Below are 23,091 nucleotides of genomic sequence, written 5' to 3'. Positions count from 1 at the left end.
TGACTCCTCAGATACTGAAGCAGTCCATGTCCAAATGCAGCAAGACCTGGACAATATCCAGGCTTGGGCTGACAAGTGGAAAGTGACATTCACACCACACAAGTGTCAGACAATGACTATCTCCAACAAGAGAGAATCTAACCATCACCTCTTGACGTTCAATGGCATTACCATCACTGAATCCCCCACTATCAACATCCTGGGGGTTACCATTGACCAGAAACTGAACTGAACTAGCCATATAAATACCATGGCTACAGGAGCAGGTCAGAGGCTAGGAATCCTGCGGTGAGTAACTCACCTCCTGACTCCCCAAAGCCTGTCCACCATCTACAAGGCACAAGTCAGGAGCGTGATGGAATACTCTCAATAAATTGCCCAGCTAGCTCAGTCGGTAGAACACGAGACTCTTAATCTCAAGGTCGTGGGTTCGTGCCACACGCTGGGCGCTGTGGTACTTAGGTACGATAGTGGTGTTTGAGAGGCAGCTTGACAAATACATAAATAGGACGGGAATAGAGGGATATGGACCCCGGAAGAGCAAAATGTTTTAGTTGATGGGCAATATGATCGGCACAGGCTTGGAGGGCTGAAGGGCCTGTTCCTGTGCTGTACTTTTCTTTGTTCTTGTTCCTTGTTCTCTCCACTTGCCTGAATGAGTGCAACTCCCACAACACTCAAGAAGCTTAACACCATTCAGGACAAAGCAGCCCGCTACATTGGCACCACATCCACTCCCTCCACCACCGATGCACAGTAACAGCAGTGTGTGTACCATCTACAAGATGCACTGCAGGAATTCACCAAGGCTCCTTAGACAGCACCTTCCAAATCCACCTGGTAACACCACCACCTGGAAGTTCCCTCCAAATCAATCACCATCCTGACTTGGAAATATATCACCGTTCCTTCACTGTCCCTGGGTCAAAATCCTGGAACTCCCTTCCTAACAGCACTGTGGGTGTACCTACACCACACGGACTGCAGTGGTTCAAGAAGGCAGCTCACCACCACCTTCTCAAGGGGCAATTAGGGATGGGCAATAAATGCTGGCCTTGCCAGTGACGCCCACATCCCGTGAATGAATTTTTAAAAAATGGTGAGAATATGAAGCTCACTACCATAAGGTGTAACTGAGGTGAATAGTAAATGTATTTAAGCGGAATCTGGGCAAACATGAGGGAGAAAACAATAGATAGGATGAGATGAAGAGGGGGTGGGGAGGCTTGCATGGAGCAGAAACACCAGCACAGACCAGTTGGGCCGAGTGGCCTGGTTCTGTGCTGTGCAGTCCATATAACATTTCAAACCAGGATAGGGCTAAGTTTGGTCATTCTCACAATCCTAGAATTTCCCAATGAAAACATCATCCCCTCAGTTACAGACACCTGCTCAAGTCTACTTTTCTTTCCATAGATTGCACCAACCACAAACAAGCTGAGATAAAGCGAGTAGCTTCAAGGTGATGTTACTATCCTCTTTGAAGATGCTTCATAAAACCTACTTGGTTGGCCAAGCTTTTGGTCATCTGATCCAATATATCCCTATGTGGCTCGATGTCATATTTTGTTTCATAATGCTCCTGTGAAGCTCCTTTAGATGGTTTATTACTTAAAAATGCTATATAAATAAGTTGTTGTTGTTAAGTAGTAAACATGGTAGTCAATTTGCGCAGTGCAAGATCCATCCAACAACGTGATCGCAGTCAGATAATCTTTGTTTTTTAATAACATTAATTGAGGGATAAATGTTGACTCAGAAACTAGAGACACCTCTGCTCCACATCTTCAAAATAGTGCCATGGGATCTTTTACATCACCTGAGGGAGCAGGCCAGGCTTTGGTTTATTGTCCCATCCAAAAAGTGGCACTTCTGACAGTGCAGCATTCCCTCAGTACTATACTGGAGTGTCAGCTTTGATTTAGTGCTTAAATCTCTGCAGTGGAATTTCCATCTTAAAACAATACAGTGCAAAGAGTTAGAGGATGCGGAGCGAGTGAGGGACAAACACTGAGAAACGCACAGATTGAAGTTCTCAATCTCTGCGGCTATACACGTGTCCAGACCCAGTAACTGAAATAGGAAATATTCAATCACACGAGAGCATTCTGAACCATGGTCACTGGATGAATTATTTTGAATTTCTAGGTGAACTGAACCCCAAGTATGTAACGACTTAAAGATGGTTTGTGAGGTCTCAGGTAGCGAGAGCGAGAGAGCGGGAGAGCGGGAGAGCGAGAGAGCGAGAGAGCGGGAGAGCGGGAGAGCGAGAGAGCGGGAGAGCGAGAGAGCGAGAGAGCACTGTCAGAAGAACACGAGATAGGAGCAGGTTTCCATGTGGCTCATGGAGCTTGCTCCACTGCTCAATGTGATCATGGCTGATCCTGGGTTTCAACTCCACTTTCCCACCCTGTATCCCTCAATCCCCTGACAGACTACATCTGTCTATCCCAGCCTTGCATATATTCAACGATGGAGCATACAAAACACCCTGCGGTAGATAATTCCAAAGTTTCACAACCACTTTAGTGAAGTAATTTCTCAACTCAGTCCTAAATGATCGGCCCCTCAGCCTGAGTCTGTGATCCCGTGTTTTAGATTCCCTGACCAGCATAAACAATCTCTGAGTGTCCCAGATTGTCAAGCCGGGGAATACTCAGCTCACGCACAAAGCAACCTCAACGTTTAGACAGAATGAAGGGAAACATGTAAGAAGAGAAAAGCTCTTAGTTGGGTAAACCCACACATCATGGACTTTTCTCCATCCATTTCAACTGCCTAGAGAGATGAATAGTTCTGTAAAATTCCAAATACACCCCTTCCACTATCACTCTCAACATATCTTTAGAACAAAGGCAGTCTAAAAACATTACTTTAAGTGTCCGGGTTAAAGAAACTGTAGCAAGATGGGATGCACAGCATAAAACCTCTCCCCATCCATTCCCACCAGTTACTGGTGCAATTCACATTGCTATAATCCAACAATACACCCAGTGCAGTACTGAGGGAGCACTGCATTGTCAGAGGTACCGTTTTTCAGATGAGTTGTTAAACCGAGGCCCCATCAGTAAAAGATCCCATGGTCACTATTGAAGAGGAGCAGGGGTGTCCCATCCCCACTCCCACCCCCAGTGGCCTGACAAATAGTTCTGCCTCGACTATCAGTAGTAGAACAATTATACTGGTCATTATCTCAATGTAGTGGGTTGTGGGAGCTTGCTGCGTGCAAACTCGGTGCTGTTACTCTTCAAGAGTACTGCATTAGCAATGAAGTAGGTGGCGATGTCCTGAGGTGCTACAGAAATGCACAATCATTCATTCTGCTGGTGTGTGCATTTGAGAGAATGCCGTTGTGTGGCTCGGGGAAGAATGACAGCACCTGGGGCAGGGAAGCTCCTTTCAATCATTCTTGTGCAGCAAAAAGTTTCACACATTCAAATGAAACTCAGCAAGAGACAACAAATGTCTGCATTCACAAACCTAACCACAAGTCCTGACTGCTCCGTTAATCTGCATTATCTTTGCTTAGATATTTATCGCCTCTCTCTGCTGAGCACAAATGACAATAAACTTTTACACACACATATCAGTGCAAATACACTTGTACTAAATATGCACATTCAAACCCATCATTTGAAGCCTGCACACTAACTCTACCCATTTTTGGACTGGAATACACAAAATGAGCAGCTTTTCCAGTTGGCATCAAGATATCTTCACAGTGATCTACAAAACATACGTGGCATTTGGCACCTCATTAAATTTGGCTCTAAATAGTTCTTCATTAGACTCAAGTGTTCCCACGGAGATTTAATAACTTTGAGGGTCAATTGTGGGTCTGACTTTTACAATGTTCCCCGCATGTCCCTCTCAAGTCCAAACTAGCAGAAGAAAGGACAGCTATCTCCTGCATACCAAGTGAACTAATTCTCTATCCGGTTCAGACAGGTTGTCAAACTACAGCAAATAACTTGCCCTAACTGTCTCAAAGAACAGGGAGGCTCACTGACGTGGAAAATGGGAATGTGACAGCACAGCAATAAAGATTCCGCACTTTGATTCAACAAAAGGTAACTTCTTGATGCATCGACTCTTCGTCCAAAAGCATAAATTACATTATACATTTTCTTAAAACGTTCAAAATCTGACATGTAAAATTCCTTTTTTTTTTAAAAAGAGGTGAAATCACCAACTAGTCATGTGAGCTACAGGTGGAACCAGAGCAGTATTAATAATATGATGTAATTCAATTGCTGACCAGCGCTGCCACTAACGTTTTACTTAATGGAAAATGGAATTATTACTTCAAATTGTTTCTTTTAAAAGGTGACAAGGCACAGGTGGTGTAGTGGTAATGTCACTGGACCAGAGGTCCAGGCTAATGCTATCGCAACATGGGTTCAAATCCCACCACGGATTTAATTTAATTAATTAAAAATCTGAATTGAAAGCTATTCTCGGTGATGGTGACCATGCAACTATCAATTATCATAAGGAATAATGCTGTTTAGGGAAGGAAATCTGCTATTCTTAACCGGTCTGGCCTACATGTGGCACAAGACCCACAGCCCACTAAAATGACCTAACCACACTCAGTTCAAGGGTGATTAGGGATGAGGATGGGCTTTGCCAGTGACACCCGCATCCCATGAAAGAATTTTTTAAATTGCAATAGTTGGTGTGAAGGCAGATGGTCAGAGTGGATGAGTTTCAATAACTACATGATTCAGCCTCTCACACAGTACTCTTAATCACCTCACTTTCTGAAAATACAATGCAGTGTAAACTTTAACTGCCCAAAACCAGGAAAATGAAGTCACTCCTGTGTTTAGAAGCCCAACTCTGCACAAGGCTCTGAAACGTTAATCTGATGACTGTCCAACATTTAAAAAAATAAAAATGAGAATCATTGAGGTTTGTAATAGCATTTTTTCTGGCTATAACATTATGAAGTTATTCTTAGAGATATGATTGTTGTTTGTATTATTGCAGCAATTAGAAGCCCCTTATCTGCCACTGTGGCTCAAATTGTGACGTTAACATTTTTATTGCAGGATGTTTTGAACTGTAAAATGGACGAAGCTGGAGATTCCAGGCCAGTCAGTTTAACAACAGGTAGTGGGGAAGCTTTTACAAACAATAATCCAGGAGAAAATTCACAGACATTAGGACAAGCATGGACCAACACAGGAGAGCCAGCAATTTGTTAATGACAAACCGTGTTTCACTAACTTGATGAGTTTTTTTGATGTGGTAAGAGAGAGGACGAGGCTTGTGCAATCGATGTTGTGCACACTGACTTTTAAAAGGTACTTGAGAAAGAAGATCATTTTTGACTTGTTAGCAAAATCAAGGCCCGTGGATAAAAGGAGATGTGGCTCAGTTAGTAATCCTCTAGTTTGAGTCGGGAGATTGTGGATTCAAGTCTCACTCCAGAGACCTGAACACAAAAATCTAGGCTGACTACCCAGTATAGTACTGAAGGAGTGTTGCTATGTCAGAGGTGCCATCTTTCAGATGAGATGTTAAAACAAGGTCCTATCTGCCCTTTCAGGTGGATGTAAAAGATCCTATGGCACTGTTTCGAAGAGCAAGTGAGTTATCCCTGGTGTCCTGGCCAATATTTATCCCTCAAATAACATCACACAGAACTGACTTGACTATCTGGTCATTATCACTTTGGTGTATGTGGGAGCCTGCTTTGCCCAAAATGGTTGCCATGCTTCCTCCATTACAAAGTGACTACACTTCAAAGATACATTTTATTGGCTGTAAAGTGCCTTGGAACATCCTGAGGGTGTGAAAGGCGCTATAAAAATGCAACTCTTTTTCTCCTCGTAACTGCTGGTGGGGGAGGGAGGGGTGGGAGGTGCAGTTAGCACATTGGCTAGACAGCCAGCGTGTGGATCAGATTAATGCCAACAGCCAGAAGTTCGATCGTCATTCTGGCTGAGGTAGACTCGGGACCTGCCTCCTCGATCTACCCATCGCAAAAAATCATAACACTTTCTTGTGGTGCAGCGAATAATCGCCAAGGACCTGCCTCCAGGCAGCAGCAGCATGGCTACAAAATCGGTTAAGGGTTAGAAAACAAAGAAACACAGGCATAGGAAAAACTTTGGTATGGGGGCCACTGGATAATGACCTAGAACTCACTGCCTATGAGGGTGATGGAAGTAGAGACAGTGAATGATTTCGAAAGGAAATTGGATGGGCACAAGGAAAATAAGCTTGCAGGTTAGAGCGGGGGAATGGCACTGATTGGATTGCTCTACAGAGAGGCAGCATGGACTCGAAGGGCTAAATGGCCTCCTTCTGTACCACAATGACTGTGTGACTTGAATAGTTCCAGAGATGAGGGATTCCACTTAGCTGGATATGCTGGAGAAGCAGGGATTGTTCTCCTTCGAGAAAAGAAAGATGAGGAGAGTTTATAGATGTGTTTAAAATTGTGAAGGGTTTAGGTAGAAAAGAGAAACTGTTTCCAATGACTGAAGGTCAGTAACCAGAAAGCACTCATTTAAGGTGACAGGTAAATGAATCAGGGAAAACATGAAGAAAAATGTTTCTTTTTACAGAAGTGGTTAGGATTTGGAATGCACTGCCTGACAGGGAGGTGAATACAGATTCAATATTAGCCTTCAAAAGGCAATTGGATAAATACTTGAACAAGAGAAAAAAAATTGCAGGGATTTGGAGAAAGAACAGAGAGTGGGACTAACTGAATTGCTCTTTCAAAGAGCTAATGCAGATTTGATGGGGTGAATGGTCTCCAGTGCTGTACAATTCTAGATTTTAAGTAGCTGAGAGAGAATTTCAAAGTTTTAAGGCACATTCTGAAAGTTATTTCTTGTGTTACTTTGAACCATTTCCAGTTTTATCTGTGAGTGATCACTTACAAGATCGATAACTCAAATTTTATTACAGCAGTAAACTAGCATCTAACTAGGCATTTACAACAACCAGTCAAGCCATTGCTAACCATCTCTCCATTGTTCCTTTCTGTTTGAGCAGCCTTTTCAAAACATGCAAGGAAAACATCAGTAATTTATCTCCAGTGATTTATTTGAATAGTATATCCTGCAATTAAAACAGTGAAGTCACATTTCAACCCAGATTGGCATTTCCAGAGCTTTGGACAACTGCAATAAACTCCTAATATATTCAACAATCACATCTCAGAGCATAACATGGCATTTCATAACCAGAAACTGTAATGGTCACATATATAATGGTGCATATATTAAACAGCACATTAACTCCTTACAGAGTGAACAATAATAAATATCAAACACTGTTAGTAACATCTTATATATTTTTAGGAATCATTTATGTATTTGTAGTTACATCTTAGATTATTTAGTATTGTTCTATAGATTAAATCTTATAAATTATATAGTATCCACCATTGGATAACATCTTACTATACAGTAGCTTTATAAGTTAAATATTTTCAAAATTATATAGCAATGCTTTCTAGATTAAATAACCATACATATTATACAATAACATCTTATTCATTAAATAGTAATAATGCCAATGCTTTAAACTGCCAACTAGTCAGTAAGCAGATAGCCAGTAAATCGCGTACTGTCAGTCAACTAGCAGACTGCCAGTCAAGTGAGAGGTTTACTAGTTAGTCACTAGGTTGCCAGGTAATCAGCACATTGTCAGTCAGCGAGCAGATTACTAGTCAGCGAGCGGATTACTAGTCAGCGAGCAGATTACTAGTTAGTAGATTGCTAGTCAATAAACAGATTACTGGTTAATCAATGGATTATCAGCGAGCGGATAACTAGTTAATTAGTGGACTGCCAGTCAGTGAGCGGATTACTAGTTAGTAGATTGCTAGTCAATAAACAGATTACTGGTTAATCAATGGATTATCAGCGAGCGGATAACTAGTTAATTAGTGGACTGTCAGTCAGTGAGCGGATTACTAGTTAGATTGCTAGTCAATAAGAAGATTACTGGTTAATCAATGGATTATCAGCGAGCGGATACTAGTCAGAGCGGATTACTAGTTAATTTAGTGGACTGCCAGTCAGTGAGCGGATTACTAGTTAGTAGATTGCTAGTCAATAAACAGATTACTGGTTAATCAATGGATTATCAGCGAGCAGATAACTAGTTAATTAGTGGACTGTCAGTCAGTGAGCGGATTACTAGTTAGATTGCTAGTCAATAAGAAGATTACTGGTTAATCAATGGATTATCAGCGAGCGGATACTAGTCAGAGCGGATTACTAGTTAATTTAGTGGACTGCCAGTCAGTGAGCGGATTACTAGTTAGTAGATTGCTAGTCAATAAGCAGATTACTGGTTAATCAATGGATTATCAGAGAGCGGATACTAGTCAGAGCGGATTACTAGTTAATTTAGTGGACTGCCAGTCAGCGAGCGGATTTCTAGTTAATGGGACTCACGTCTCTAAACTCCACCAGGCCGGCCTCCCCCAGCTCGCTGACACAGTCATAGGCCGAGGCGGCCTGGAGAAAGAGCTGGGCCAGGCACATCTCCTCACTGCGGAACACCGAGCCCATCCTCACACCCCTCCCCCGATACCGGGAACCGGGACCCGGGAACCGGCACAACCCAGCAGCCGGCTTCACAGCCCAGAGCCCAGCTGCGCCTGAGCTGACAGCCGCCCCCTCAGAGCCGGGAGCCGGAGGCGGGACCGCCCGGCCGGAGACACACACACACCACTTCCGGGTAAGCGCGCTGACCGCGCCCCCTGATTGGAGGATGGGAACTGACTCCGCCCCTGCGGTTTGATTGACGTGTGATGATCGGTCCCGCCCCTTTCTTTTGATTGACAGGTAGTGACTGGCCCTGCTCCCGGCGCTTTGATTGACAGGAGTTGGGCTCACATGGCAGGTAAATTCCAGCAGCCTTTTTTTTATCCATTCACAGGATATGGGCTTCTCTGGCTGGGCCCAGCGTTTATTGCCCATCCCTAGTTGCCCTTGAGAAGGTGGTGGTGAGCTGCCTTCTTGAGCTGCTGCAGTCCATGTGGTGTAGGTACACCCACAGTTGCTGTGTTAATGCTAAACTTTAGGGCCAGCTTGTCAAAAGAACACCTAGTTACAACAATTACTGATTTGTCAAATGCTCAATTCCTTAAAATGTCTGAATAGCTACTTAAATATCAGCCCAAAGTTTAAGTCCATTACATAACATTTAATGAATGTACTTAATATTCAGGCTGTCCCTCAAAGGTTGAGGATTTGAAATTATTTGACACCAGTCAGCACATGAATTGTGATCAGTCCACAGAAGGTTTTGCTGATCAGTATTGCTTTATTAATTCGTGGGATGTGGGCATCACTGGCAAGGTAAGCATTTATTCCCAATGAGATGGTGGTGGTGGTGGTGAGCTGCCTTCTTGAATATAACAAAGTGGTTTGCTGGACTATTTCTAAGGGCAGTTAAGAGTCAAACCCACTGCTGTGGGTCTGGAGTCACATGTAGGACAGACCAGGTAAGAGTGGCAGATTTCCATTCCTAAAGGACATTGGTGAATCAGATGGGTTTTTACAACAATCCGTTAGTAAGGTGGTCACCATTACTGATACTAGTGCCTTTTAATGTATGTACATTAAATAGTATTAGCAGGTTGGATCATCATAACTACCATATTTACCCCTCAGTCATACAGAAGTATCTAGCAAATCTTTGCTGCTTTAAAATTCTCATCCTGGTTTACAAATCCTTCCATGTCCTTGCCCCTCTATTTCTGTAACCTTCTCCAGCCCCACAACTCCTCCAATTCTTTCCATCCCTATTTTAATTGCTCCATTATTGGCAGCCATGGCCTTTTGCTCTGGAATTTGACCCCTAAACCCTTCTGCCTTGTCCTTAAGATATTCCTTAAATCCAACCTCTCATCAAGCTTTTAGGTCATCTGTCCTAATATCTCCTTGGGTGGCTCAGTATAAAACTGCATTCCTGGGGTCCTTTATTACTTTAAATACAACTTGTTACAGTTGTGCAAGTTTAAATGGTTTCCTGCTAAGCCATGACATTTTCAGAATCCTGGCTGTACACAGGTCAGGAGAGGGAGAATCAGTTGAGAGAGATGTGGAGGTTCCAGTGTCTGAGGGAGGAGGTTACACTTGCACCTTTGTGAGTAAAACAAAGTAGATTAAAAACTGCCTGTGGAGGTTTAGGTAGATTGAGCTAGTCAGCGTATTGCTGTCATGCTCACAGCCAGGTCACTTCATTTCCCATAAAAAGGTACAGATACAATTCACTCAGCAGCTAAAACAGAATTCTTCTTCAATCTGTAGAGAGGTTTCATCACTATGGGTCAGTCTTATTTTTTTAGCTTGCTAAGGCATATCAGAATCCCAGGAGAAATCATGATACTGCAAAGAACCAAAACTCCATGCAGTGCCCAGAATTAAGTAAAAAAATAAAATTTATTCAAAAAATCCATGTTTATTCACTTACACCTCAACACAACTCTTACATAAAAATATCGTACAATCTATTGGCCTGGATTTTGCTGTCAGTGGCAAAGCAAAAGTGCTCACCTGTAACCTCAAAGAAAGCTACCTACAAAGATTTAGTAATCTCTGTGACACAGATTTCTCCTTTCCCAACAAGAGTTTGAATCTGGTGCTAAGTCTATGGAATCTCCAGGTGTCCGGCAGCAGTGACATCATCAAGCAGAGTAGCAGTCAATCACATTGAAGTATTCACACAGACAGCAAGCCAGGAAGTAAAATACACTGATTATCCTTCAGTTTTACAGGGAGCAAAATAAATGATTGCTGATAAATAAATCATATAGCATTAACGAAGCTGAAATGTCAAACTTAAAAGTGGAATTTATCATAATGAAGATGTTTAACATTCTAAAAATATAAAATTAGTTTTCAGGGCCAAGAGCTTTTACAGCAGTAACTATGAATTTAGTATACATAAAAATTCAGTTACACCTCATTCAACAAGGTGCAACTTTTCCAAAGGTTTTTAACAGCTAGACTATGTGTAAAAGGACAAGTTCTCATCAATTCAATGATTTCTATTTGATTGCAACATGTGGGGACTTCAACAGAGCACCCTCCAATGAAGCATAGAATCACTGACAGCAACTTCTGGATTTCTCAGATAAAAGCAAAACACTGCTGGACTCTTCTCAGAATCTTACAAGCTCGAAATGATGCTGCCAGAACTGCTGAGTTTTTCCAGAATTTTCTGTTTAGTTTCTGGATTTCTCAGTTCAACTGCGAGTGTGCAGACTCCAGAACCTGCTGTCAGTTTCAGAGTAATGTTGGTGAATGCTGACAGTTTCACAGTCATTAGTACTGCAAAGTCCAGGCCAATATTTACAAAGATAGCACTGTAAAACAGTTACTGAAATTTTACATATGTACACACACACACACACGATTAGAATAGCTGCATGGAGATACACAGTTTTAGAGTCTATGTTTGAGTGATTAAAATTTAAAATAGCAACAAACCTGGCAAAAGACAACCCTAAGACTCACACCAAAATGGTTTTCACCAAAGAAGTGATCACCTTGTGGCATGACAGAGACAAAAACCATGGAACCATTTCAGAATCTGATGGGTGGCGAGATGAAGGTGAAGAGGGACTGTAGGTTTTAATTCAAATAGATGAGCTAAATGGCCTTCCTGTGTCTCTGTCCCCTGTGTCTCTGCGAACCTTCCTGTAGGACAAGTTATTGAGTAAAAGAGTAAAAAGAATGCAATGAAATATTTGTGGGATGGATTTACTGCAGTAATCTAATAAAATGTGGTGCTGTTCCAAGCTTTGCAGATCTTGCTCCACGGGTGTCCCAACACTGCGGCCACCAGGAAGAGCATCACCAGCAACATCGCCTGAGCGATCGACTGAGAGTATGTTTCACCTGGTAAAGAAAATACAGGTTTTCAAATTCTGTACGAGAGGCCCCTGCAAATAGCAATACGCTGAGAAAAACTGACACAATCCTGTGGGCTTCTTGTCCTAAACCAAGTTTCTAATCTAGGCTGACGCTTCAATGCAGAACTGGCAGAGTGCTGCATGGTCAGTGATGCCATCCATTGAATAGAATGCTATACAAAGGTCCCATCTGCCCTCTCCAGTGGGTATTAAGACACGATTGCCACTATTTGAAGGGGAAGGTGTTCTCATGGGGTCCTGGCCCACATTCCCTCCTCAAAGGCCAGCATTAAACAGATCATCTGTCAATTATTTACTACTTGTGGAATCTTGCTGTACACTCAATTGGCTCCATGTTTTCCTACATAACAGTGACTACGCTTTGAAAATAATCCATAGTTTGCAAACATTTTGTGAAATGCTAAGTATGTGACAAGGCAATATAAAAATGCAAGTTCATTATTCTTTGTGATACATAGTTAGTGTCAGTTATTCCCCAAAAAAGTACTGTATTGCAGAAAACATTTACAGCAAGGAAAAGAATTAGTAGCAAATTAATTAATACAAAAATTGGGTGACAGGAAAACCTTCGAGACTCCTGGGGTGCTGTTACAGACCCCATGAGTCCTACAACATATTCAAGTGCTCAAGGCCAGATCCTGAATGCAAGTGGCCTGCTAACCAGGGACTATTTTCCAGACATACACAGTACCGACATCACAACAGCACAATGATGTCAGCCACTGATCTATTTTGCTGGCTTTAATACGACAGAAACTTGTAGTCACACAGAGCCTTTAACCCAGAAAAATATCCCAGCTGCTTCAGAGTGCCAAAAATCAACACCAAGCCAAAGAAAAAGAAATCTGGAAGCCTGACCAAAAGTTTGGTCAAAGAGGTTGATTTTAAAAAGGACCTTAAAGAAAGAGAGATAGAATCACAGAGGAATTTAGTAAGGCAATACCAGAAAGCAGGATTTAGGGGTCAAAAGACACTATTACTCAACGTGGAGGCAAAGAGATTGCGGGGGGTGGGCGGAGATGGACAACAGTCTAGAGTCAGAGGAAGAGAGAATTTGAACAGAGGAACATAAGACTTAGGAGGAGTGGGTTATTCGGTCCTTCAAGCCTGCTCCACCATTCAATAAGATCATGGCTGATCTGGTTGTGGTCTCAGCGTCACTTTGCAGTCTATACCCCATAACCCTCAACTCCCTTGTCTGACATAAATCTACCTAACTGCCTTGAATAAATTTAAAGGTGCAGCCTCCACTACCTTCTGGGGAAGAGCATTTCACAATCTAATGACCCTCAAAGAAAAGATTTCTCCTCACCTCTGTCTCAAAAGGCAGACTGCTGACTCTTAAACTATATCCCCGAGTTTTTTTTTTATTCATTCACAGGATGTGGGCTTCGCTGGCTGGGCCAGCATTTATTGCCCATCCCTAGTTGCCCTTGAGGAGGTGGTGGTGAGCTGCCTTCTTGAACCGCTGCAGCCCATGTGGTGTAGGTACACCCACAGTGCTGTTAGAGAGGGAGTTCCAGGATTTTCACCCAGCAACAGTGAAGGAACGGCAATATATTTCCAAGTCTGGATGGTGAGTGACTTGGAGGGAAACTTCCAGGTGGTGGTGTTCCCATCTATCTTGTCCTCCTAGGTGGTAGTGGTTGTGGGTTTGGAAGGTTCTGTCGAAGCAGCCTTGGTGAATTTCTGCAGTGCATCTTGTAGATGGTACATACTGTGCGTCGGTGGTGGAGGGAGTGAAGCTTTGTGGATTTGGTGCCCATCAAGCGGACTGCTTTGTCCTGGACAGTGTCAAGCTTCTTGAGTGTTGTGGGAGCTGCACTCATCCAGGCAAGTGGGGAGTATTCCATTACACTCTTGACTTGTGCCTTATAGATGGTGGACAGGCTATGGGGAGTCAGGAGGTGAGTTACCCGTCGCACGATTCCTGGCCTCTGACCTGCTCTTGTAGCCACAGTATTTATATGGCTAGTCCAATTCAGTTTCTGGTCAATGGTAACCCCTAGGATGTTGATAGTGGGGGATTCAATGATGGTAATGCAATTGAACATCAAGGGGCCCAAGCCTGGATATTGTCCAGGTCTCACTGCATTTGGACTGCTTCAGTAACTGAGGAGTTGTGAATGGTGCTGAACATTGTGCAATCATCAGCGAACATCCCCACTTCTGACCTTATGATGGAAGGAAGGTCATTGGTGAAGCAGCTGGTTGGGCCTAGGACACTACCCTGAGGAGATTCAGTGTTTAAAACAGGGAATGGAGAGCCGGGAGTTTCACTGCAGATGTGTTTGTCCTGGACCGCACTAGCGTCCAGAGGCTCCCACATTCTGTAATCACAATACATCACCAAACCTGCCATCCTTAATGCATTTTAGGTAATTAGTACTTTAATTTTCTTCAATTATTTATTTTTCTTCCTTTATTTTAATTAGTGCATCTCTGAGATAGATAGGTTCTTGATTGGTAAGGGGATCAAAGGTTATGGGGAGAAGGCGGGAGAATGAGGTTGAGAAACTTATCAGCCATGATTGAATGGCGGAGCAGACTCGATGGGCCGAATGGCCTAATTTCTGCTCCTATGCCTTATGGTCCTATGGTCCTTACCACCACTTAATGTACTAATATAAACCTTAGTAATAGAATAGACGTTTACCAATTAAACAATTTTTTTTTTAAATTTATGTTTTTTTTATAGTTTCTAGCCATTTACACACTCTCCTGAGAAGCAGTTACTCACCAGACAATCAACTTAAGGCTTTCTGAACTCTTTTTTTACAAAAACAAACTCCAGGCTCTCCTCTCGCTGTTTTAAACACTGAAAATCCCAGCTCTCCTCTCCCTGTTTTAAACACAAACTCCCGGCTCTCCTCTCACTGTTTTAAACACAAACTCCAGGCTCTCCTCTCGCTGTTTTAAATACTGAAATTCCCAGCTCTCCTCTCCCTGTTTTAAACACAAACTCCCGGCTCTCCTCTCGCTGTTTTAAACACTGAAATCCCAGCTCTCCTCTCGCTGTTTTAAATACTGAAATTCCCAGCTCTCCTCTCGCTGTTTTAAACACAAACTCCAGGCTCTCCTCTCGCTGTTTTAAACACAAACTCCAGGCTCTCCTCTCGCTGTTTTAAACACTGAAATCCCAGCTCTCCTCTCCCTGTTTTAAACACTGAAAATCCCGGCTCTCCTCTCGCTGTTTTAAACACTGAAAATCCCGGCTCCTCTCGCTGTTTTAAACACTGAAATTCCCAGCTCTCCTCTCACTGTTTTGAACACTGAAAATCCCGGCTCTCCTCTCGCTGTTTTAAACACTGAAAATTCCGGCTCTCCTCTCGCTGTTTTAAACACTGAAATTCCCAGCTCTCCTCTCCATTTTAAACACAAACTCCAGGCTCTCCTCTTCCTGTTTTAAATACAAACTCCCGGCTCTCCTCTCGCTGTTTTAAACACTGAAAATCCAGGCTCTCCTCTCCCTGTTTTAAACACTGAAAATCCCGGCTCCTCTCGCTGTTTTAAATACTGAAATTCCCAGCTCTCCTCTCCCTGTTTTAAATACTGAAATTCCCAGCTCTCCTCTCGCTGTTTTAAACACAAACTCCCGGCTCTCCTCTCGCTGTTTTAAACACTGAAATCCCAGCTCTCCTCTCGCTGTTTTAAATACTGAAATTCCCAGCTCTCCTCTCGCTGTTTTAAACACAAACTCCAGGCTCTCCTCTCGCTGTTTTAAACACAAACTCCAGGCTCTCCTCTCGCTGTTTTAAACACTGAAATCCCAGCTCTCCTCTCCCTGTTTTAAACACTGAAAATCCCGGCTCTCCTCTCGCTGTTTTAAACACTGAAAATCCCGGCTCCTCTCACTGTTTTAAACACTGAAATTCCCAGCTCTCCTCTCACTGTTTTAAACACTGAAAATCCCGGCTCTCCTCTCGCTGTTTTAAACACTGAAAATTCCGGCTCTCCTCTCGCTGTTTTAAACACTGAAATTCCCAGCTCTCCTCTCCATTTTAAACACAAACTCCAGGCTCTCCTCTTCCTGTTTTAAATACAAACTCCCGGCTCTCCTCTCGCTGTTTTAAACACTGAAAATCCCGGCTCCTCTCGCTGTTTTAAATACTGAAATTCCCAGCTCTCCTCTCCCTGTTTTAAACACAAACTTCCGGCTCTCCTCTCCCTGTTTTAAACACTGAAATTCCCAGCTCTCCTCTCCCTGTTTTAAACACAAACTCCCAGCTCTCCTCTCCCTGTTTTAAACACTGAAATCCCAGCTCTCCTCTCCCTGTTTTAAACACAAACTCCAGGCTCTCCTCTTCCTGTTTTAAACACAAACTTCCAGCTCTCCTCTCGCTGTTTTAAACACTGAAAATCCTGGCTCTCCTCTCGCTGTTTTAAACACTGAAAATCCCAGCGCTCCTCTCGCTATTTTAAACACAAACTCCCGGCTCTCCTCTCGCTGTTTTAAACACTGAAAATCCCGGCTCTCCTCTCGCTGTTTTAAACACTGAAAATCCTGGCTCTCCTCTCGCTGTTTTAAACACAAACTCCCGGCTCTCCTCTCCCTGTTTTAAACACTGAAAATCCCGGCTCTCCTCTCGCTGTTTTAAACACTGAAAATCCCGGCTCTCCTCTCGCTGTTTTAAACACTGAAAATCCTGGCTCTCCTCTCGCTGTTTTAAACACAAACTTCCGGCTCTCCTCTCGCTGTTTTAAACACAAACTTCCGGCTCTCCTCTCGCTGTTTTAAACACAAACTCCCGGCTCTCCTCTCGCTGTTTTAAACACAAACTCCCGGCTCTCCTCTCGCTGTTTTAAACACAAACTCCCGGCTTTCCTCTCGCTGTTTTAAACACAAACTCCCGGCTCTCCTCTCGCTGTTTTAAACACAAACTCCCGGCTCTCCTCTCGCTGTTTTAAACACAAACTTCCGGCTCTCCTCTCGCTGTTTTAAACACAAACTCCCGGCTCTCCTCTCGCTGTTTTAAACACAAACTCCTGGATCTCCTTTCACTGTTCTAAACACCGATACTTCCAGCTCTCGTCTCACTGTTCTAAACACAAACTCCAGGCTCTCCTCTCCCTATTTTAAATACTGAAATTCCCGGCTCTCCTTTCGCTGTTTTAAACACAAACTCCCGGCTCTCCTTTCGCTGTTCTAAACACCGAAACTCCAGGCTCTCCTCTCCCTGTTATAAACACAAACTCTGAGGCTCTGAAGAAGAGTCTTTCAGACTGGAAATATTAACTCTGTCTTTCTCTCCACAGATGCTGTCAGACCTGCTGAGTTTTTCCAGCACTTTTTGTTTTTGTTTCAGATTTCCAGCATCCAGAGTATTTTGCCTTTATCCGAGTGAGTAATGTATATTATTTATACACCAATTCTCCAATAAGTCTTACATAGAAAATAAACTCTATTTGACATGGAGACTCTCCACTGTTGATGCACTATCCAAATGGCAATAGATTTATTTGCCTCACTCAAGAGCCTTGAGCACAAAATCTAGGCTGACACTCCAACATAGTACTGAAGCAGTGCTGCACTGTCAGAGGGTTCAGGTAAGACATTAACCCGAGGCTCTGTCTGCCCTCTCAGGTGTACTACAAGATGCCATGCCACTATTTGGAGAAGAGCAGGGGAATTCGTCCAGTGTCCTGGCCAATATTTATCCCTCAGTCAGCATCACTGAAAGAAATTATCTGGTCATTTATCTCTCTGTTTACTGTACAAACTTGCCGTGTATAAACTGTTACATTCCCTATATTACAACACTGGCTATGCTTCAAAATGACTTAATTGGCTGGAAAGCATATTTGAACGCCCTGAGGTCACGAAAGGTGCCATAGAAATGCAAGTATTTATTTTTATTTACTGCACTAAACATGCCCATTGCAGTTCCTGCTACACAAGTCATGAGAAAAAGGTTGATGAAGTGCACTTTAGGATCAACAGAACTTCCTTACCTGTGTAACTTCTTGTCAATGGATAAGCAAGTTCAGGCCAGCAAACATCATTTCGAGAGCAGTCATATTCAAAATAATTCATCTGGAAACTAGTCAGCAAAATTATTTCAGAGTTTTACTGACACTGCTTTGGTTGCATAAATAATAATTGTACAGTTTAGGAAAAGTTATATGAACAGGTCTATGTCTATAGGTCTTTGTCAGGCCTTGGTCTTGAAAGATGATGGTTTGGGCCTTGGTGGTCAACTCTGTGTTAAACAACGCCTGGTGTGATTCAGGAGCCCTACTCTGGCATGGCGGTCATAGGAACATCGGAAATAGGAGTAGGAGGAGTAGGTCATTCAGCCACTCGAGCCTTCTCCGCCATTCAAACAGATCATGGCTGATCATCTACCTCAATGTCATTAGTATCCAGAAATCTACCGATTTCTGTCTTGAACATACTCAATGATTGAGCTTCCACAGTCCTCTGGGGTAGGGAATTCCAAAGATTCACCACTGTCTGAGTGAAGAAATTCCTCATCTCAGTCTTAAATGGCCTGCCCCTTATTCCAAGACTGTGTCCCTTGGTTTAGACTCACCAGCCAGGGGAAACATTCTATCCACATCTACCCTGACATGCTCTGTAAGAATTTTTTAAGTTTCAATTGGATCACTGCTCATTTTTCAAAACTCTAGAGAATACAGGCCTAGTTTCCTCAACCTCTCCTCATAAGACAATCCGTATATGTAAATGATTTGGAGGAAAATGTAACTGGGTTAATTAGTAAGTTTGCAGACGGCACGAAGGTTGGAGGAGTTGCAGATAGTGAAGAGGATTGTCAAAGGATACAATGGGATATAGATCGGTTGGAGACTTGGGCGGAGAAATGGCAGATGGAGTTTAATCCGGATAAACGTGAGGTAATGCATTTTGGAAGGTCTAATACAAGCAGGAATTATACAGTAAATGGCAGAGCCCTTAGGTACATCAATGGGCAGAGGGATCTGGGCGTACAGGTCCACAGGTCACTGAAAGTGGCAACACGGGTGGATAAGGTAGTCAGGAAGGCATATGGCATGCTTGCCTTCATTGGCAGGGGTATTGAATATAAAAGCTGGGAAGTCATGCTGCAGCTGTATAGAACCTTGGCTAGGCCACACTTGGAATATTGCGTGCAATTCTGGTCGCCACATTACCAACAGGATGTGGAGGCATCGGAGAGGATGCAGAGGAGGTTTACCAGGATGCTGCCTGGTCTGGAGGTTATTAGCTATGAGGAGAGGTTGGAGAAACTCGGATTGTTCTCACTAGAGTGACGGAGATTGAGGGGCGACTTGATAGAAGTTTACAAAATTATGATTGGCATGGACAGAGTAGATAGTCAGAAGCTTTTTCCCAGGGTGGAAGGGTCAATTACTAGGGGACATAGATTTACAGTGAGAGAAGAAAACTATAGAGGAGATGTGCCGGGCAAGTTTTTTACGCAGAGGGTAGTGAGTGTCTGGAATTCACTGCCAGAGGAGGTGGTGGAAGCAGGTACGATAGTGGTGTTTAAGAGGCAGCTTGACAAATACATGAATAGGATGGGAATAGAGGGATATGGACCCCGGAAGTGCAAAATGTTTTAGTTTGGCAGGCAATATGATCGGCGCAGGCTTGGAGGGCCAAAGGGCCTGTTCCTGTGCTGTATTTTTCTTTGTTCTTTGTAATCCCTTCATCCCAGGAATTAGTCTGGTGAACCTCCATCCCACTCCCTCTATTGCAAGTACATCCTTCCTTAGATAAGGAGACCAAAACTGTACACAATACTTTATGCTTGTTGCAGGTGAAGGTAATAGGTTGAGAAGGTGCACGAGATTCGCTGGCCTGTTTTCTTTGGGCACTCTTCTCAGCCAGCTGAGCTTTCTGTTCCTCCTCGTCTATGTCTATAAGTAAACTTCTAAAATTCTTACAGGGCTTAACAGGGTAGAAGCCGAAAGGTTGTATCCCCTAGCTGGAGAATCCAGAACTAGGGGTCAGAGACTCAGGATAAGGGGTTGGTCATTCAAGATTGAGATGGGGAATTTTTTTGCTCAAAGGGTTGTGAATCTTTGGAATTCTCTAACCCAGAGAGCTGTGCATGTTCAGTCATTGAGTACATTCAAGGCAGAGATCAATAGATCAACAAACAAAGAGTTTATCAAGATAGGAGGGCAAGGTGATTCGAGGATGAAAGTGCTGCTGTAGTGTGGGGGTGGGGCAATTGGAGGAAGGTCATGTGATGACATTGCCAGCAATATTTCTAAGCAGAGTTGGGTCACTGTGTGTGGGGAATCTGCAGGCCCAAACCCCTGGTATAAGAGCTATGGTCCAACATGCTGGGACCATCACTGTCCCTCTCATTTGAGATCTATGAAATTTTGATTTGTAACAAAAGACTTGCATTTCCAAGAATATTGATACGTTTATCCTCAATAATAAAATGCTTTCATTGGGGGGAAAAACTGACACCATCTGACAATCTATGTGGCAGTTTCCTTCTACCTGGTTTTCATTGGTTCCGGCTGTGCAGGTATTTGGATAAACTGGACAGATATGCTGATCCAAAAGGATTGTAAAAGGGCATTATTCACAGGGGCTGTTGCATTTCCTCCTCCATGGCTGATATGCCAGGTCACTGTGGAAAAACTGAGAAGAAAAATTAATTCACACAACTTGTTACAATAGGAGATTAGACTTGAATGTAGAAGGATTGATCAGTAAGTTCGCGGATGACACGAAAATTGGTGGGGTGGTGTACAGTGAGGAGGATAGCCTTAGATTACAGGAGGATATAGACTGGCTGGTCAGATGGGCTGATCAGTGGCGAATGGAATTTAATCTGGATAAATGGGAGGTGTGCATTTGGGCAGGACAAACAAGGGACGGGAATACACGGTAAATGGTAGGACCCTGGGAAGTACCGAGGATCAGAGCGACCTTGGTGTGCATGTCCACTGGTCCCTTAAGGTAGCGGGACAGATAGATAAGGTGGTTAAGAAGGCATATGGAATACTTGCCTTTATTAGCCGAGGCATTGAATATAAGAGCAGGGAGGTTATGCTGGAACTGTATAAAATGCTGGTTAGGCCACAGCTGGAGTGTTACGTGCAGTTCTGGAATCCGCATTATAGGAAAGATGTGATTGCACTAGAGAGAGTGGAGAGGAGATTTACCAGGATGTTGCCTGGGCTGCAGAGTTTTAGTTATGAGGAGAGATTGGATAGACTGGGGTTATTTTCCCTGGAGCAGAGGAGATTTATTGCCCATCCCTAGCTGCCCTTGAGAAGGTGGTGGTGAGCTGCCTTCTTGAACCGCTGCAGTCCATGTGGTGTAGGTACACCCACAGTGATGTTAGGGAGGGGGTTCCAGGATTTTGACCCAGCGACAGTGAAGGAATGGCAATATATTTCCAAGTCAGGATGGTGAGTGATTTGGAGGGGAACTTGCAGGTGGTGGTGTTCCCATCTATTTGTTGCTCTTGTCCTTCTAAATGCTAGTGGTCGTGGGTTTGGAAGGTGCTGTCTAAGGAGCCATGGTGAATTCCTGCAGTGTACCTTGTAGATGGTACATACTGCTGCTGCTACTGTGCATTGATGGTGGAGGGAGTGAATGTTTGTGGATGTGGTGCCAATCAAGTGGGCTGCTTTGTCAAGCTTCTTGAGTGTTGTGGGAGCTGCACTCATCCAGGCAAGAGAAGAGTATTCCATCACACTCTTGACTTGTGCCTTGTCGATGGTGGACAGGCTTTGGGGAGTCAGGAGGTGAGTTATTCACCGCACGATTCCTAGCCTCTGGGCTGCTCATGTAGCCACAGTTTTAATATGGCTAGTTCAGTTTCTGGTCAATGGTAACCCCCAGGATGTTGATGGTGGGGGATTCAACGATGGTAATGCCATCGAACATCAAAGGGCGATAGTTGGATTCTCTCTCATTGGAGATGGTCATTGCCTGACACTTGTGTGGTGCGAATTTTACTTACCACTTGTCAGCCCAAGCCTGGATATTGTCCAGGTCTTGCTGCATTTGGACATGGACTGCTTCAGTATCTGAGGAGTCACAAATGGTGAACATTGTGCAATCATCAGTGAACATCCCCACTTCTGACCTAATGATGGAAGGAGCCTCATTGATGAAGCAGCTGAAGATAGTTGGGCCTAGGACACTACCCTGAGGAACTCCTGCAGTGATGTCCTGAAGCTGAACTGACTGACCTCCAACAACCACAACCATCTGACTTTGTGCTAAGTGTGACTCCAACCAGCGGAGAGTTTTCCCCTGATTCCCATTGACTCCAGTTTTGCTAGGGCTCCTTGATGCCACACTCAGTCAAATGCGGCCTTGATGTCAAGGGCAGTCACGCTCACCTGACCTCAGGAGTTCAGCTCTTCAGGTGCCTAGGTTAATTTTTATTCCCCTCATGCAATAATATGAGAGGATATGAATTTATAGATGATGAAGAATACAAACTACAGGTGTACAAGTTGCCACTTCTAGTGTGGAGAATTTAAATTCCAATAACTTTTTCTCATGGCTCCTCTCCCCGAGCCAAAAATGAAAGAAGTTATTTTATAATTGGAAAAACTTCTGCTATATTAATTAATTAGCGCTGATCTGGGTGTAATTTAATTAGCATACATTAAATATTAGTTCCTCTAGGTGTCAGCTGTGGCTCAGTTCATAGCACCCTAGCCTTTGAATCAGAGGGTTGTGGGTTCATGTCCCGCTCCCGGAAACCAAGAACTGTGAATGTACTCGAAAGAGTTACATGCGATCTGTTGATAACTCGAAAGAGTTACAGCATTTAAATCTTAAGATTTATTTTGAGAGATATCAACTAGCCAATGTAATTATAATGCCCATCTTCTTACTTAGCTTCAGCTCCAAGTATCTCTCGTTGTGGTATGCCTTCAATTGCACCGACAACCGCTGTGAAGAACCGAACGTTCAAGTTGGCAGGAATCTCAGTGCATAATCCTTGTAAAAAATCTTCACCACTGGTTGAACTAACAGGTGGAGCTGTATTTGTATATTAAAAAAAATGTATTATTGCTGGAATTCTTGACCAATTTGCTAAACTAAAGGATCTTACAATCCTAGAATATAAATGAACATCAGAAGAACTGGAATTCATATAGCACTTGATCATGTCCTTCGGGAATTTCTAAATGCTAAACAACCAAAGAATTGCTTTTGAAGTGGTCATTGTAGTTCTGCAAAC

At 43.3% G+C, this 23,091-nt stretch overlaps 3 protein-coding genes and 1 non-coding gene across 5 annotated transcripts in view; 2 read left to right on the top strand and 2 right to left on the bottom strand.

Moving 5' to 3' along the window:
* Window positions 1–8,687, bottom strand: part of LOC144687955 (V-type proton ATPase 116 kDa subunit a 2-like) — a 59,045-nt gene extending 50,358 nt beyond the window's left edge. The window contains exon 1 of the mRNA XM_078554606.1: window positions 8,427–8,687. Coding sequence (XP_078410732.1) covers window positions 8,427–8,543 — 117 coding nt within the window. The 5' untranslated portion in view covers window positions 8,544–8,687. The remainder of the gene's footprint in view (window positions 1–8,426) is intronic.
* Window positions 1–23,091, top strand: part of eif2b1 (eukaryotic translation initiation factor 2B, subunit 1 alpha) — a 1,065,098-nt gene that overhangs the window by 961,156 nt on the left and 80,851 nt on the right. The window lies entirely within an intron of this gene.
* On the top strand, window positions 377–449 carry trnak-cuu (transfer RNA lysine (anticodon CUU)). Its single transcript has one exon. It is a non-coding gene; the product is annotated as a tRNA-Lys (tRNA).
* The window catches only part of tctn2 (tectonic family member 2), a 51,543-nt gene continuing 38,872 nt past the window's right edge, over window positions 10,421–23,091 (bottom strand). The window contains exons 15-19 of one of the 2 annotated variants that reach the window (XR_013578252.1): window positions 22,742–22,889; window positions 20,376–20,519; window positions 17,870–17,958; window positions 11,006–11,882; window positions 10,421–10,859 (exon numbers count right to left, since the gene is read on the bottom strand). Coding sequence is in view for 1 of the 2 variants with exons in the window: in XM_078554607.1 (XP_078410733.1) it covers window positions 11,758–11,882; window positions 17,870–17,958; window positions 20,376–20,519; window positions 22,742–22,889 (506 nt within the window). In the remaining variant the exon portion in view is untranslated. Of the gene's footprint in view, window positions 10,860–11,000; window positions 11,883–17,869; window positions 17,959–20,375; window positions 20,520–22,741; window positions 22,890–23,091 lie in introns of those variants that run through there. The other variant, XM_078554607.1, reaches the window with a different exon arrangement.

The sequence above is a fragment of the Cetorhinus maximus genome, chromosome 12, assembly GCF_964194155.1.
Source record: "Cetorhinus maximus chromosome 12, sCetMax3.hap1.1, whole genome shotgun sequence".
In the NCBI taxonomy this organism is placed as follows: domain Eukaryota; kingdom Metazoa; phylum Chordata; class Chondrichthyes; order Lamniformes; family Cetorhinidae; genus Cetorhinus; species Cetorhinus maximus.
The sequence above is the reverse complement of the archived record's forward strand: the minus strand, read 5'-3'. Positions and strand labels throughout refer to the sequence as shown.